Source organism: Ochotona curzoniae, unplaced genomic scaffold (genome assembly GCF_017591425.1).
Source record: "Ochotona curzoniae isolate NIBS_2020 unplaced genomic scaffold, NIBS_Ocur_1.0 contig_4838, whole genome shotgun sequence".
NCBI classification, from domain to species: domain Eukaryota; kingdom Metazoa; phylum Chordata; class Mammalia; order Lagomorpha; family Ochotonidae; genus Ochotona; species Ochotona curzoniae.
The window spans coordinates 800,069-814,152 of NW_024466399.1; the positions used below are offsets into that span (position 1 = coordinate 800,069).

At 53.6% G+C, this 14,084-nt stretch overlaps 1 protein-coding gene across 1 annotated transcript; it reads right to left on the reverse strand.

The window, feature by feature from the left end:
- Positions 1-9,707: 9,707 nt before the first annotated feature.
- GJB2 (gap junction protein beta 2) lies at positions 9,708-10,971 on the reverse strand. Its single transcript, XM_040988335.1, has one exon. It carries the CDS (start codon positions 10,924-10,926, stop codon positions 10,246-10,248), a length of 681 nt encoding a protein of 226 aa, XP_040844269.1. The 5' UTR covers positions 10,927-10,971; the 3' UTR covers positions 9,708-10,245.
- Positions 10,972-14,084: the final 3,113 nt, after the last annotated feature.

Genomic DNA, 14,084 nt, shown 5'->3' on the forward strand with positions numbered 1-14,084 from the left:
TTTTAAAACATTGAAAATGTCCATCGCTTATTTCCCACAAAGATGTCAACTTTGCAAGTTCTAGAGCATTGGGGTATGTTTTCAAGAGATTTAAAGGTTGTCAAAGACTTTCTGTTTTTGAAAGATGTATTTTTTTTTTTTGAAAGGCAGAGTGACATGGAATGAGAGATACAGAAAGATCTTCCACCCTCTGGTTCACGCCCTTGATGGTGGCCACCTCAGCCATGGTGGGCCAGGCGAAAGCCAGGAGCCTGGAGTCCCATTTGGATCCCCAGTGCGGGTAGAAGGCTCTGAGCCCTTGGGCCATCTCCCACACTGATTTTTCCCAGGTACATTACCTGGGAACTGGGTAGGAAGTGGAGCGTCTGGGACTTGAAGGGGCACCCACTGGGGTGGCTCGCACTGCTGGCAGCCGTTTTACTGGCTATGCCACAACATCCGCCTTGTCGGAGACTCCTGAGTGTAAAAATGGAGTGGGACAACCTTGTGGTGACTTGCACTTTTTATACTATTTGCACAGGTGGGAATTTTCTAGCTGGAGGGAGCAGTCTCCTGCTCACCTCCACTCCAGAGGAGGTGATTATTAGTAAAACTTTTCCTTCTGCTTGGGGTAGGAATGAAGTGTTCCCAGACATGATGACTGGGATGGACAGGAATTCACGCCAGCGCTGGGCAGTGGGTAGCCAGGGCGTTGATTGAACAACCTTTGCAGACTGGCAAAAGGCACTGTTCTCCTTTGCTAAGTTACTTGACCAGGCTTGAACTTGGTTGTTTTTCACAAGGCTGTGCTCGGACTTGTCTTATGAGTTTAACACCTATGGTTAATCTAAACGAGCTTAGGAATTTATTTTGCTGCATTACAGTGCCAATAAACCAGGATAGAGACATTAGCAGTGTCTGATGTGTGTCGGGGGTCAGAGCACATCCTAACGTGCTTATCATCACGCTGTCCTGGGACGCAGGCGGCCGTTGGCCCTCGTGTTGGGAAGAGGGTCTATCTTTTCACTCAAGAAAAAATTAGGTGTGAATATAATACAACATGAAATGTGCAATTCTGACCTTTATTGTTCTTTAATTATGCTTTAAACTTATTTTTCAGGGAGCTGGAGTTGTGGCTTAGCCAGTAAAGCTGGCACCTTTGAGGCCAGCATCACATAGGGGTACCACTGGCTCACATCCTAGCTGCTGCACTTCCGGTCCAGCTCCCCGCTAGTGACTGAGGGAAAGCAGCACACGGCCCAAGTCTTCGGTCCCTGTACACCTGTGGGAGACCCGGAGGAAGCACCTGGCTCCTGGCTTCAGTCTAGCCCTGGTTGTGGCGGCTACCTCGGGAGTCAATCAGCAGGTGGAAGATCTCTCTCTTCGCTCTGACTTTTCAGACAAATGAGCGAATCTTTAACATGGAGTACATTTGATTGTCAAATCCTAAGATTTAACTATTCTTCAACTTCTGGCATGTTCACTTTGTGTGTGAACCTACACATATGCTCATATGCTATTTTTTTTTTGTTAATATCACAAATGACAGGATTCATAGCAGAAACCATACAGTGGGTATCTACACACGGCATACATTGTCGTGGTATAATTCAACGAAGCAGTGTTTATAGCTATGTACCAACAATGTGACATCATCTACATTTTATACTCCTGTTAGCATGATGCTCTGTGCTTGTACCCATTTTGTAGCAAATTTCAGCCTTTTGTTCTTTCTCATGGCTGATCACCATTCTATCATGCGTACATGCCGTGTTCTCTGACGGGACTTCAGGCTGACTCCCCGTCTTTACTCGCTGACTTTTCTGTCTTTATCCCTCTTGGGAATCGGGGGGCTACAAGGAAATGCAGACTGCCTGCCTCGGGGGAGGAGGGGGGCCACACGGGAGAGCCATCTGTAGGTTTTTGAAGAATACTGTTTTTTTTCACATCAGTTGTACTAATTTCCTTTCTGGCCAACAGTATATTGAGGTACTTTTCACCTTCCGTCCAGCATTTCTTATTTTTAAACATGTTTGCATAATAGCCCTTTGTACTTCAGTGAGAAAATTCATTATGGACTTTATTATCTTAACCATTAAAAATCACTTATTTATTTTGAGAGTGATAAAAAGAGAGAGAGAAAAAAATTATTTATTTTGAGAGTTACAGAAAGAGAGAGAGAGAGAGAGGTCTTTCACTTTCTGTTTCATTCACCAGATGGCCTCAATGGCCAGCGCTGGACTAGGCCGGAGCCAGGAACCAGGAGCCAGGAGCCAGGAGCCAGGAACAAGGAGCCAGGAGCCAGGAGCCAGGAGCCAGGAGCCAGGAGCCAGGAGCCAGGAGCCAGGAGCCAGGAGCCAGGAGCCAGGAACAAGGAGCCAGGAGCCAGGAGCCAGGAGCCAGGAACAAGGAGCCAGGAGTTTCATCCAGGTCTCTCCTAGGGGTGCAGGGACCCAACCTTGGGCCATCTTGTGCTGCTTCCCTAGGTGCACCGGCAGGGAGCTAGCTCCGAAGCTGGGACACTGCGTGATGCCAGCGTTCCAGGCAGCAGCTCCCTCAGAGCCTCGCCCTTCTCCCAGCCGCCTGTAAGGCTCAGCTGGGCGGCATCCGTGTGCTCACACTGCTGTGTAACCGTCACAATCCGCCTCCAGAACTGTTTCATCTTGGCAAACTGAAATTCTGCCCCCACTGAACGATGATGCTGATGCCCCTTTCCTCCTGGTCCCTGGCAACGGTTGGCATGTCTGTGACTTTGACCTTCTGGGCTCCTTGCAGAAGTGAACCCGCGCACTAACCGTTCTTTGGGGACCGGCTTATTTCGCTTCGTACCATGACCTTGAGATCTGTTCGTATTATCACGTCGAGAGATGTTGCTGAATAATACTCTTCTGGATGGATAATTTCCAGTTTGCTTAGCCATCACCTGTCAGTGGATACGGAGGGCACTTCCACTGTAAGGCTATTGTGAATCATGCTGCAATGAACACAGCTGTATAACAGGTGCTCCAATGGAGGCCCCTTTGGAAAAGGCAGGCCAGACGCTGTGGGGGTGTCGCTTTCTTGAATTACTGTGACTCCATATTGCCCCAGGCCTACTTTTGAGGGTTTTTTTTTTTTTTTTTTTAGATTTATCTATTTTTATTGCAAAGTCAGATATACAAAGAGGAGGAGAGACAGACAGGAAGATCTTCGGTCCAATGAGTCACTCCCCAGGTGACTGCAATGGCCGGAGCTGAGCCAATCCAAAGCCAGGAGCCAGGAGCCTCCTCCGGGTCTCTCCCATGCAGGTGCAGGATTCCAAGGCCTTGGGCCATCCTCTTGCTTTCTCAGGCCACAAGCAGGGAGCTGGATGGGGACTGGGGCCACTGGAGCATGAACCAGTGTCCATATGGGATCCCGGCACATTCAAGGTAAGGACTTAAGCAGGTAGGCTATTGCGCCGGGCCCATGTTTGAGGTTTTTGCAAAGCAGATTCATCAAGCCCTCAGGAGCTTGAGGTGGATTATAGCAGGTGATTTTCTCCGGGGATAAGAGCCTGGTGTGAAGTGAGCAGTGGTAACTCAGCAGCTTGAGTGGTTCTGGTTAGCCCGTGAATCTGTAGCAAGCAGTGAGCGAGTCTCTTCTGCCCCTGTTTGTCGTGAGTCAGACTGCTCAGATGCCAGGTTCAAAGACATGTTCTGCCAGGAGCACGCATGTCCTGGAGAGCCACCCCCAAGCTTGGCACGAATAAATTCTTTATTAAAACAACATAAAGCTGAATCTTTAGAGAACTCTATATTAATATTAAGATGACTATTGAAACATTTTTACAAACAAGAAACCCCCTCTTCCCCTTACGTATGAGAGCTGAGTAATAAGAAAAAAGCCTGAACCAACACGACTTATGGTCCGAATCCAAGGGAGAGAACAGAGAAACCCTAGGAAAAAAAAAGGTAAAACAGAACTTTGTGAAAAGTGTCCTGAGATGATGGAAGTTTGTCAGCACTGTACTTCGTTTTACTTGTTCTACAGTTTATAAGAAACTGTTTCTAGCTTTTGTTATTCTCACAAAGCCACCATGTCCGGCACCTTGGAAGCAGTTGCTGAGCAATGGAAAAGGTGATGATTTTATGGAGGGGAGGGTATGGCTAAGTACAGGACGCTAACTGTGGTCCCCAGGGACCAGGGCTAGGACGAGACCCTGCAGTGACTCCTCGTGGACAGCAGATGGCAGCAGAGAGAGAGAGAGAGCCAGTTCATCCGGGCAGGTTCTAGATTGGAGGGATGACTACTTCAGCCAAGTAGCAAAAACTCCTTGGTAAGTTACTGAGCTTCACAACAAAACCAAAAAGGCCAAAATGAACCGCTCATCTGCAGCCTTCTCCCTGCAGAAATTCTGCCGTGTCTCCTGGCTTGGCTTTCGGGAAGCTGTCTGAGGACTGCCACGCCCTGAGCATCTGGCTTGACGTTGCTGTCACATCCAGGCTGCTGTGCCCTGTACTGCCACGTGAGGGGACTGCCTCCAACACACCTGCCACCTGCTCTGCGGCCTCCTGGCACGTCGTCGAGGCTGAGAAGGATGCCTTGTGCATTGAGGAGCTCAGCATACGTGTCTTCCAAAGGCTCATGGAACAGTACACTCAGACATTGGATGGAGATGCGCAACCCCAAGATGGCCAAATGCTTTCACCCTTCAAACTCCAAAGTCAGATACTGCTGGTAAAAGGAATGCCATCCGGGTGGAAGGAGCAACTTGGTGGCATTCCACGGTCAATGTTTGCCTTGGCTTAGATGAGCAGAGGGAAAGCACGCTCATTCAACTGACAGGTGACGTGAAGTCGGAAGGGACTGCTAGTCCATGAGGTTCACAGAGAGCCGGGCAGACCGGAAGGATGAGCCACGACCAGCAAGGTGAGACTGAGGAAGGCAGAGGGGGGACGCTCAGGTACCGGCTGCGTGCTGCAGGGCTGTCCTCTTGGTGAAAACTGGCCAGTCTTTTTGGCAGGTCTTCCTCCAGGAGGGTGTGGCTCGGGAACTTTAACCCAGTTATTCTTTGGACTGCTGGACATGCCTGAGAACAAGCACCTGTACATACTGATGTGGGGAAGTGTCCGAGATGGTATCGCAGAAGGCCTGACGTAAGACAGGCCAGCCAGAATGGCATTTGTGCGTGGACGAGCACAGAGGGCCGATGCTGCGGTTGCGGGCTCATCAGTCCATCTTCAAATGAAAACATCCCAAGTGGAAAATGGGCCTTTGGGTCTGCCGAACCTCCCGGCCCAGCCACAGAGCACAGAGCAGAGGGTCAGTTGCACTCACCGTGGCCCGAGGGCCTGGCTGGGAGTGGCGATCGCTGCCCAGCGTCCGAGAGAGGACTGAACTGCACAGTGGAAAGGGGAGGCAGCACCCAAACCCAGGGTTGGGGGTGCAGTGGCCCCTCAAGGCGGCTCATGCTTGCACCAAGGGAAAGTCAGAAAATTCTAAGTTAGATCTTGGCAGGCTGGCTGGGGACCAGCGAGTTCAGAAAGTTTGTGCAAAGTGGAATTGACTGATAGGTTTATTTTAGTACAAGATAATTTAAAAAAAATCTCTAGGTGGTTTTCCGCTGATGCCCGTTTTCCATGACGTTGTTGACAATGCCTCTTCCATGCTGCACTGGGAAAAACCGCCAGGAAATGCACTGACATGTGCTCGCTTTGGCAACACGTACACCAAGACTGCCACTACACTGAGATGTGTTCCGATGTCCCCAGGCATTGGAAATCGACTTTGATTCTGGGTTTCTGTGTGTTATTTAATGTTAAGGAAGAATGTACTTATTCCTTCTGTGACTCCACACATCGCATTGTCTGCCTTGTCCTTTCACGATGAGGAAGCTGTTAAGACCCCAGGCCAGAAGGGACCACCGGAGTTGTCACGCTATGTCCAGGATGGTGGCCCTGGGCGCCCCTCTGCAGTGTCCCATCGGGCTCCACTATCTCCCTCCCAGGACGCAGAGCCCCTGACAGGTGTGTGTGTACCTCCAGGAGGAGACCTCCTGGCATGGTTAGCACAGCTGGACTATCCGAGCATCACAGGGGGCAGCTTGTACGTGACAGGGCAGGGCACAGTGGTGGCCGCGTTCAGCAGGTTCCTGAAGAGCCTACAGGCAGAGGCTGTGCAGTTGGAGTCTGAGGTCTGGGCTGAACCGGGATCTGCTCGCAGCTGTTGGAAGGGCACCCAGCCATGATGCAGCCTGACTCTGGGTCCACAGAAGGCAGAACAGGGCAGGGAGCGCATTTCAGCACAAGGTGCTCCATCTGTATGTGGAGGATGGAATTGAAAATCATCGGATTCTGGTGCAAACAAATTTGAAATCCGAGACATCTTCCGTCTGCTGATTCATTCCTCAAATGGCTACAATGGCCAGAGCTGAGTCAATCCAAAGCCAGGAGCCTGGAGCTTTTCCTGGTCTCCCGTGTGCCTGCAGACATCAAGGACTTGAGCCAGCCTCTGCTGCGTTCCCCAGGCCATGAGCAGGGAGCTGGATTGGAAGTGGAGCAGCCGGGACTCAAACGGACACCCATATGAGGATGCTGCTGCTGCAGGTGGAGGATTAGTCTACTACACCATGGTGGCCACCGTGCATTTCAAAGGTTTTTTTTTTTTTTAAATATTTATTTATTTTTATTGCAAGTCAGATATACAGAGAGGAGAAGACAGAGAGGAAGATCCCAAAATGACCGCAATGACTGGAGCTGAGCCAATCCAAAGCCAGGAGCCTGGAGCTTCTTCCGGGTCTCCCACATGGGTGCAGGGTCCCAAGGCTTTGGACCATCCTCGACTGCTTTCCCAGGCCACAAGCAGGGAGCTGGATGGGAAGCAGGGCTGCTGGGATTAGAACCGGTGTCCACATGGCATCCTGGTTTGTTCAAGGTAAGGACCCTATAGTTACTAGGTCACTTTGCCAGGCACGAATTTTAAATTCTTTTTTATACCAAAACAAACTTCACTATCTTGTTTTGGTAAGCGTTAGGACATCTTGATGGCACACATGACATGTGCCTTCTGTACCAGCCCCTCCTCTTTGACCTGGTCTCTTTCCACCTTGCCTTGACTCTGCTGGGCTCCTGGGATGCTGCCCACTCCCCAGGTAACCTTAACCTGTTCTCACATCTTCAGGGCTCCTAGCCGGGAGGCCAGGCTCAGTGTCCCTTGCTGTCGTCGCATTCTCTGTGCTCAGGGCACGCACGTGGGGCCTGCCAGTGCTTGCTGGATGCTTTCTTGGTTGACCATTGCCTCAGGGACAGCGGTGAGGAGCAGCTCAGGCCCCTGTAGAACACCCTGGACCTCCCTGTTGAACTTTGCGCACCTCAACTGTCATTCATAACAATTTTTTTTTTTTTTTTAAATTTGAGAGACAGAGAGAACTGTCATTGGCCAGTCTATTCCCTGAAGTGCCTGCAACAGCTAGGACGCGGTTGGGCTGAAGCCAGGAGCCAGGAACACAGTCCAGGTCTCCTCCATGGATGGTGGGGTCCCAGCTACACCTGTTGCCACCCAGAAACTGAAGTCAAGGGTCAAAACTGGGAATGGAACCCAGTTAATCCAATATGCAATGTGGGTGTTTTCATCTTCAGGCTAAACAGCAGTTCCTGCAGCCATCCTTTAACAGGTGCATGTCTGTGAAGGGATGCTTGAGACCCTGGTTTCCAGCTTGCCAATGCACATTGTGCCGCCGGGCTGCGCCCGTGGCCACACAGCCAGACACTCAGCAGCTGGGCATCCCTCCTGAACTGGCGGTTACCTTGGGCCAGGATTGGGTAGGCTCAAGATCTCACCCCCAGCTGCCATCCTCAGGCAGGCCGCCAGCCCGTTCAATCAATTCCTGAAAGCTCCGGGGAGCAGTGTGTAATGGCTTTGGCCCTGTATGTGAACACTGCAGAGTGCTACTCTTCCTGCATGCAACAGTGTAGGGGGACATTGTGACCCCAGAGCGCCAGCGAGCTCAGGTTTACAGTTGATTGGATAATATTTGCCTGAGAACAACCGAATGGCTACCTTTTGTACACCTGATTGGAGATCATTTGTGTAAGAACAGTTGAGTGGACAGTATGTGTGTGAGAACGCTTGGTGGAATATGCAAGACAAAAGGAGTTCCAAACAAAAGCATAGAAACTGTTACTGGGTTTTGTTGATGAACTCAATACTTCCTCCCTTATCCCACACGACCCTCGGTGTATAAAGTCTGAGGCCACTAATAAACTTCGGCTTTTGACCATCAGGCAGGGTCCACGCGTGTCATTATCGGCTCCGTGCACCAAGTCCATCTGTGGGACAGCGACACAACAGCACATGTGTCTATTTAAACAGTGGCGTGTTATCAGCCGTGTGCAGGGAACCTTATCAGGGGCTGATGACTCTCCCTTCGCTGTTACCTGGGTAAAAGTGAAAGTGACATTCTGTCCTTTTAAATCCATTGAAGAAATGTATGGTCCTCAGCTAAAATACCCGCCATGACTGAAGGGTAAAAGAACCTCAAGGCCCTTGGGCCGGAAGCTTGGACTGATGTACACAGCTGAGGCTCGCTGGGGGCTGGGTGGACCATGGGGGTCCATTCCCCACAGAAAGAGAACGAGAAAGCAGACTCACAAGAGCAGCTTTGGGGTCACCCTAAGATACAGAGCCCTACAGGGTGGACACGAGGGCTTTTTCCTGCACCACACAACAGAGTCAGCTCCTGCGCTGCCCCTAGGGGCCAGCCTGGGCGCGTCCCTCACTCCCGTTCCTGGAGCAAGGCCTCCTGCGTGGCTCCTCCACCTTCTGAGGTCTCCGGCTGTCCACGCCCTGTAGCAGAATAGCCCTCCTCCTCCCCTCCCCACCAAGCTTTCCAACGAGACTTCCCTGTATCTCGGGATGACGGACACACGCCCTGTCCACCTACCTAGTGAGTCTTGCAAGAATATGTCCGCATTTGGCTCCATATGAGGCAGAAACCTGCCATTCGATTACAAAGGGCCTCAGATGTTACTTGGTCACCACATGAACTCTATTTTTATGTCATAAATGATAGGAGACATTACCAAATGATCTTACACACGTAATGAAAGCTCTTATTCATCGTCACCGAATGCTTTTATGATGCTGTTCTTGGCAACAGGGAACCACCTGCATGCAAGTGTCCTCAATATCATTTCTGGAAACTGTGTCAACCCCAGGCGCGAGGGGAGGGTTCAGTTTCTCCTGTTGAACTGCTAACTACCTAAACTCTAATTTTTACTAGTCCTACCTTCACTAAAACATTGCACGCTGGAGACGGAAGCACCAAATGAGTTGGGAGTCCTGCCTTCCCATGGGTGCTTTATAAGCTGTGACTGTCCATCCCATCTTGCTGGGTCAGTCCTGTTGGCAGTAGAGGCCAGTGTTGGGGGGCAAAGGGAGGGGTCATTACAGGTGGTGCTTGGTGCTACATCCAGTCTGCATCATCCCGAAGACTTGGACATGAGTGGCCCTTGGCCGTGATAAGCAATCACGAAACACTTTTAGTCAGGCCACGGGGTGGCCTACTCCTTGCCCCCGTGAACACGAAGGGCAGCTGTCAGCCACACTGCCAATTATTCCCAGCCAAAAGGCCATATTCGAAATGAAATGATGGTGTCTGATCACGCATCATCCACAGACCATAATCTTAGCCTTTGCATCGGGGGTAGCATAGCATGGTTTCCAAACATCTTTAGATCAAAAGAACTGATTTTATTTTAAAGTTTTCACTTAAAAAAAAGGGCGGGGGGGGGAGATAACAGACTTTGAAGCATTGGGGTAGGCAACTTTGTCCATAGGTAGACTAAAACTTAGAAAGCAAGGAAAGAACCAAGATTCTCTACGTTGACCTCCGTCTCAGGCCAGACCGGCAAGAAGGCACCAAGAGAGTCAGACTTTCCCAGCATCCTCCACTTCCAGCCTTCTCCCCAGGCCTGGAGAGAGGGCGAAGCAGAGACTGCAAGTCTTTGCCTATGACGTGGAAGACCCTCCTGCCAGCTCCCCCTCCCCAGCAAGGGGTGGAGCTAACGTGATGGGAAGGAGCGAAGGTGGAGAGCTGGGCCTGGCCTCTGGTGCCCCAGGAGTGGAGCTCTGCTGGAGGTGGCCGAGCTGCAGGGGAAGTCTACAGCGATGGCCGGTGGTGGTTGTAGCCGAGATCAGAATCTTGGTCTTGGGACACGCTGGTGACCGAAGTTTGACAGCTCGGCACAGGTTGCCTCACCCTTCCGAGCTGTCTTCTTTCTAGTCACCAGGCAGGCGGTGCGTGTGTTAAGCAGGCTTTTTCGACTTTCCGGAGCAATATCTGATGAGCAGGTAGCACAACTCGGTGACGTTGAGCAGGATGCAAATGCCAGACACGGCGATCATGAACACGGTGAAGACGGTCTTCTCCGTGGGCCTGGAGACGAAGCAGTCCACGGTGTTGGGGCAGGGCCAGGCATTGCACTTCACCAGGCGCTGCATGGAGAAGCCGTTGTACATGATGTAGAAGACGTACATGAAGGCGGCCTCGAAGATGACGCGGAAGAAGATGCTGCTGGTGTAGGTCCACCACAGCGAGCCCTCGATGCGCACCTTCTGGCTCTTGATCTCCTCGATGTCCTTGAATTCGTTCTTGATCTCCCCCTTCATGAACTTCCTCTTCTTCTCGTGTCTGCGGTAGGCCACGTGCATGGCCACCAGCAGCGCCGGGGTGGACACGAAGATCAGCTGCAGGGCCCAGAGTCGGATGTGCGAGATGGGGAAGTAGTGGTCGTAGCACACGTTCTTGCAGCCGGGCTGCAGCGTGTTGCACACGAAGTCGGCCTGCTCGTCGCCCCACACCTCCTTGGCGGCCACCACCAGGATCATGATACGGAAGATGAAGAGCACGGTCAGCCAGATCTTGCCGATGCTGGTGGAGTGCTTGTTGACTCCCCCCAGGATGGTCTGCAGCGTGCTCCAATCCATCTTGTCCTCTACGCCGCGGACACTGGAAAGAGACAAGGAACACAACACGGGTGCTGAGTTGGGGCAGAATCAGGGTGGTTTCTCGGAGCCTGGCGAGGTAAGCGCTCTGAAAGCTCTTCCTGAGCAAATACCAACTCTTACGCAAGCGTACCCGAAACAGGAAAAACAAAACCAAGTTAGTTTGTCCTGGGATTAGAGGTGTAGTTCCCAAACCATCCTCAACATGTCTTCTTGTTTTTCAGTGACTTGTGCAACCCAATCTTTTAGGACCTGACAAAGATCCGGGGTACAGCAAAGTACTTGGGCAGCCGAACAACGCTCCCTAGTTTGCAATGGACCCACTGAATTCTCTGCAGGTGATCTTCGGGTCTCCGTGGCCCCACACAGTCAGCCAGCAGGCCCACCCATCTGTAGCCCTGCGAGTGATCCTGGCTTGGGCTAACCTTGCCTGAAAGGCTGAGCAGCTAAGCAGAGGTGAGTCACAAAGGAGCAGTTTATGGGAGTCCACCTAACACAAAGTGAACAGCGAAATGGTTACTGCTCATGGATACGTTTACATTTGAGAGTCACCAAGCTAAAACTCCACAAGCAGCCTGGCTCACTTCCTTTTTGAGAAGAGGTGATGAGCAACGGTCGCTCAGGGAGAAGCCACCGGGGTGGGGGTTTCCTGTTCACTTTGGTGGCCTGGTGGGACTCGGCTGGTATTCCGTAAGTGGTGCCACCGTGCCTTTTTGATGGCAGGCGATCCAGTTCAGCTTGGTGAGTCTCCAGCCACCTGCCTCACAAGGTGTTCCTTCTTGAAACTTGTCCCTCGCTCCTCATCACGGCTGGACCGGCAGAGGCTCTCCCAGGAGCTGGCAGCCCAGATGGCAGGATGTGAACCGTGCCCACTGATTCATAGCCTACACCCGTCAATCCAGCCCTCTCCTCAGCAGCGCCATCCCTCCACAATCTGGATGAGTCATCGCGCTTCCACCCCTTCTAAGCCATCATGAATTCTTGTCTCACTTAAAAGCATCCTGCTCTCCCACCAGGCAAGTCGGGTCCTGTTTCCTGCCGGACTGCCATGCGTACCTGTCATTACCTACAGTGACTGCTGGAGGGTGCCACGTCCGGCTGCCCCCGACCCCCACCACATGCTACCCTGGGTAGTGGAGGCGGCAGAGACCCAGGCGACCAAGTTCCCTTGGAGTCAAATAAACCATTTAGCTGGATGGAACTTGGAAGAGAAGCACCATTGAAAAATGGGTGCTTGAGTTGGGGTTCAGCCCTGACCCAATTAAATCGACCTGGGCTGTCAGGTGAGCCAGTCGTGGGGCTGGAGTCCCAGGGCTCCTGGCGGCAGAACCGCAGAAAACACTCAGCTTTAATAAGATCTCTTTACAAAATCAGACCTTCCAGTTCCTCACCCGCACGTCCCACGTGGGAAACAGGACACGCAGGGCAAGAACCATCAAAAGACACCTAGCCAAAAACACCGGGGTGGGGCGGGGGGCGCCTGCCTTTGCCGGCATCCACAGCGGCACCCGGTCCTGCAACCTTGCGCAGAGCAGTTCAAAGAAAGCCGCAGGAGCTGCAGCTACCTGTTGCTGTACAGTTTCTTTAAGGAACAGCAGTAAAGAACTCGACCTCCCAGCGGGACAGGGCTGAGACGGGCCCAGCAGCTCTGCCCAGCGGCTCTCCCAGCCTTGTGACCCTGAGCCATCACATGCCAGTACCTCCCAGGTCCAGGCACCCTGCAGGCACTTGGAACCGGGCCGAGGAGCTGAGCAGGCTGAACTCCTCACTGGGTCAACCACAGGCTTCCAGAAAGGTCCAGCACGGCTCTCTATCCGTGAATTAACCACCCCCTGGCTGGCTGACTGCTGGTGGGCCCCGGCCGGCTCCCCCATCTTGCTCGCGAGGCCTTAGAGTGGGAGTAAGCGCCAGTTGCAAAAGAAGACTCAAAAGGGCAGATGAGGACACGCTGTCCCCCGCGCCTGGGGACAGCCCCGGGAACGCGGCGGCAGGGGCCAGCGCTCTCAGGGGAGGGCAGGTCCATTGTCCTCAGGTGCGCAGAACTACAGTCACCAATCAGGGACCCAAACGCCCTCCTTCCAGCCCAGAATGCCCCTGGTAGCGCGAGCTCCTGGCACATTTGGGAAAAGGAGAAGCCACGGAGCTGTGGGCCGAGCGGTGGGCTCGGGACTCCTGCGCCACCTGCGACCCCCGCCCCCAGCCCGAGAGCCGCGCCGGGCGCGCAGGGTCCGCACCAGAGTAAAGGTCACTTTCCTCCCCTACCCCCTTCCCGTGGCAGATTTTCTGCTTTGCAAACGAAACCCAAGGTTCTCTCTGAGCTTTCGGTTAATTTAAAACTTTTGGTGGCAGCAAATACAGCAGCCGCTTGGCCGCAGGACACCTCCTCCGAAGCTATGTCGGCTGTCCCCTCACAACCCCGCGCAGCTGGACCAGTCCCACAAAGCGCCAGGGTCCACGCGTACCCGCCGAGCCCGGGTCCCGTAAGGGACTGCGCCACGAAGACCCACCCAGGGCTCGGCACCCTTCTCCCCCCCCCAGTCCTCGCGCTGACCTGGGCCGCATCCCAGGGTCCAGCGCCCCTCTCCCCAATCCCCGCGCTGACCTGGGTCGCACCCCAAGGCTCGGTGCCCCTCATCCCCAATGCCCGCGCCGGTCTGGGTCGCACCCCAAGGCTCGGTCGAGAGAGATTCCTGCCCGGAAATCCGTCCCCAACCACGGGTCAGATCTCCGTTCTGCCCTTTGGAGACGGCCAGGGATCCCGCGCGTGGGGGGTCCCGTGCCCCGAGAACGCCCGGCGGGGCCTCGGGCTCCCGGGTCGTTCCCGCGTCTCTGCTCGCGCCACGTCGCCCAGCTTTCCAGGGCGTCGCGAGTCTGGCACGGGCGCCGCGCAGCGGCCAGGGCGCAGCGCCGGGCAGCCTGGCTCACCTGCGTCGGGAAGGAGCGCGCGGCGGGGCCGGAAGGCGAGTGCTGCTGGGCGGCTGCTGCGGTGCTCCGGCGGGTCGGGCCGGGCGCCGCCGACGGGCTCCGAGGCGGAAAGCGGAGCGCGCCGGGCGCTGCGGGTCTGCTGCACCTGTCCCGGTCGAGGCGCCTTTTAACCGCGCCCTACACCCCGCCTCTTCCCGCCGGCCGGTGGGGGGGAA

Coding starts and splice junctions, on each gene's coding strand:
- GJB2 (XM_040988335.1), bottom strand. CDS start 10,926: ATGGATTGGAGCACGCTGCAGACCATCCTGGGGGGAGTCAACAAGCAC.